Source organism: Sphaerulina musiva, assembly GCF_000320565.1.
Source record: "Sphaerulina musiva SO2202 unplaced genomic scaffold SEPMUscaffold_28, whole genome shotgun sequence".
Classification (NCBI taxonomy): domain Eukaryota; kingdom Fungi; phylum Ascomycota; class Dothideomycetes; order Mycosphaerellales; family Mycosphaerellaceae; genus Sphaerulina; species Sphaerulina musiva.
Genome location: NW_016017410.1, coordinates 3,635 through 5,518, shown reverse-complemented (window position 1 = coordinate 5,518; position 1,884 = coordinate 3,635). Strand labels below are relative to the sequence as shown.

Below are 1,884 nucleotides of genomic sequence, written 5' to 3'. Positions count from 1 at the left end.
CGCTTATCTCGAGAGTATATCGGATCTCGCGGGAAGGTAATTAGTAATCTATACAGGGATTCTATATATATCCTAAGGCCGCTAGTAGGATATACGACTTATACGCCGACCACGTCTGCCGAACACGTTCTTCTATAGCTGTAGGACCTATTGTTTCTCTAGGCGTATATATAATTTAGTACGCGTTTTACTATATAGGTCCTAGATATCTATACTTGATATATATATCGTTTTAATTATAGATATCTATATACTATATATATATATATATAACCCCTGCTAGCAGTTATCCTAGTAGTAGCGAACGAACGGATAACAACTCATATTCGAAATTAATAACGCCTAGGGGGGGCGACTTACGTATAGTTCTTATACTTATTATCTAGAATAACGTCGGCGGTACAGTAGTGCGGTAGAGTGTTATTAGTCCGGAAAGATAGGTAGTATCGTTGCCCGGCGTAACTAATGCCGGGATTCGGCAGCTACCTAAACCTTAAATTGCCCTAGTGGGGTAAATTTACTTTCTCTCTCTTACTTCACTACCTTACTACAACACCTCTACAACACCCGTACCTCCGTACCTTCACTAGCGCCGTCGATACCTACCTTCGTAATCAGACCGAGTTCTTCTTCAACTACTATACTAACATTAGAAACCTCACTATGCCGAAACGCAAGAGCAATGCCCCAGAGGCACTAGCAAACAAGCGCGCAAAGCTCGGCGCAGCCTCGAAGTCACTCGAGGAGTACTCCCTCAAGCCAAACACTTTACGAGACCGAGAGCGTACTGCCGCTATGGACGAAGAAAAGAGGGTACAGGATCGATACCGCAAAGCGCGCAACGAATCCTTCGCGCGATTCAAAAAGGTACAAATCAAGGAGTATACGAGTTTCGAAAGCCTCGCTAAAGATAAGCAACAGGAACTTATCGAGGGCTAGAGAAAGATACATACAAAGGAGTATGATCAAAAAGCGTAAGTACAAATGTGGTCGGCGGATATAGTCGGCAGATTTGAGTACTAACTTCTGATTTAGTACAAAGAAGCAGACTGGAAAGAGTGCAACACTTCCTCCCGATAAGCAGGCAAAGATTGATAAAGCCGACTGGTTTCTCGAACTCGGCGATATCGACTCTAAGGAACGATTGACATTCTAGAAAGAAGACCAGATTGAGTAGGAATAGGAGCATCTATCTGTTAGCGAGGAGTGCGACAAAGGGGTTGGCGGCCTTAGCAACTATTGCCTTCCCTCGGAATCAGTTCTCAATCCATTCTCGACTCTATAGATAGAGGAAGCGAGGGCTAAGTCCATTGGTACCTTTGCTATCCAGGCATCCTCTTCTACTTTTTCGACGGCCTACAATCAATAGCGCTCTTCTATTCACCACTTCTGGGACAAGATTGTTATCCTTGAGAACCTGGATATACCAAATAAGAAAGGCATAAAAGAGGTCTTGAAAATCGTTGGCAGCGAGACAATGAAGGTAAATATCTGCCGACTATATTTGCCGACCACAGAAACTAATCACAATTCCAGATTTGTATCAAAGAAGTCCGAATGCTATTACTACATAAGATCTTCTCGCCTATTGAGCGAGCCGTTTGCCGGAATGTCCTATCGTAGGATACCAAAGCTCAAGCCTACTATAGAGGGCGATTGCCAGGCCCTTCTTGGCTCATTCCCGCTACCTACGACTATGCAGCTAACGGCTTTTTGCCTTCAAAGACAATGAAGGAGAACAAGCATCTCGCAAAGATAGCGTACAAGATGTGCGAGAAAGAGAACTCTCTTACGAAGGAACAGACAATGTGGCCAGCAGTAATAGAAAGCCTTATCCATTGTAGCGTAAAAGAGTATACTGGTATTACTCTCGAAGCTATCCTG

At 43.7% G+C, this 1,884-nt stretch overlaps 1 protein-coding gene across 1 annotated transcript; it reads left to right on the top strand.

Annotated features, from left to right (window-relative positions):
• Positions 1-663: 663 nt before the first annotated feature.
• Positions 664-1,156, top strand: SEPMUDRAFT_121753 (uncharacterized protein; the record flags this gene model as incomplete). Its single annotated transcript, XM_016901719.1, has 3 exons — positions 664-867; positions 958-974; positions 1,036-1,156. 3 exons carry the CDS (start codon positions 664-666, stop codon positions 1,154-1,156), a joined length of 342 nt encoding a protein of 113 aa, XP_016756020.1.
• Positions 1,157-1,884: the final 728 nt, after the last annotated feature.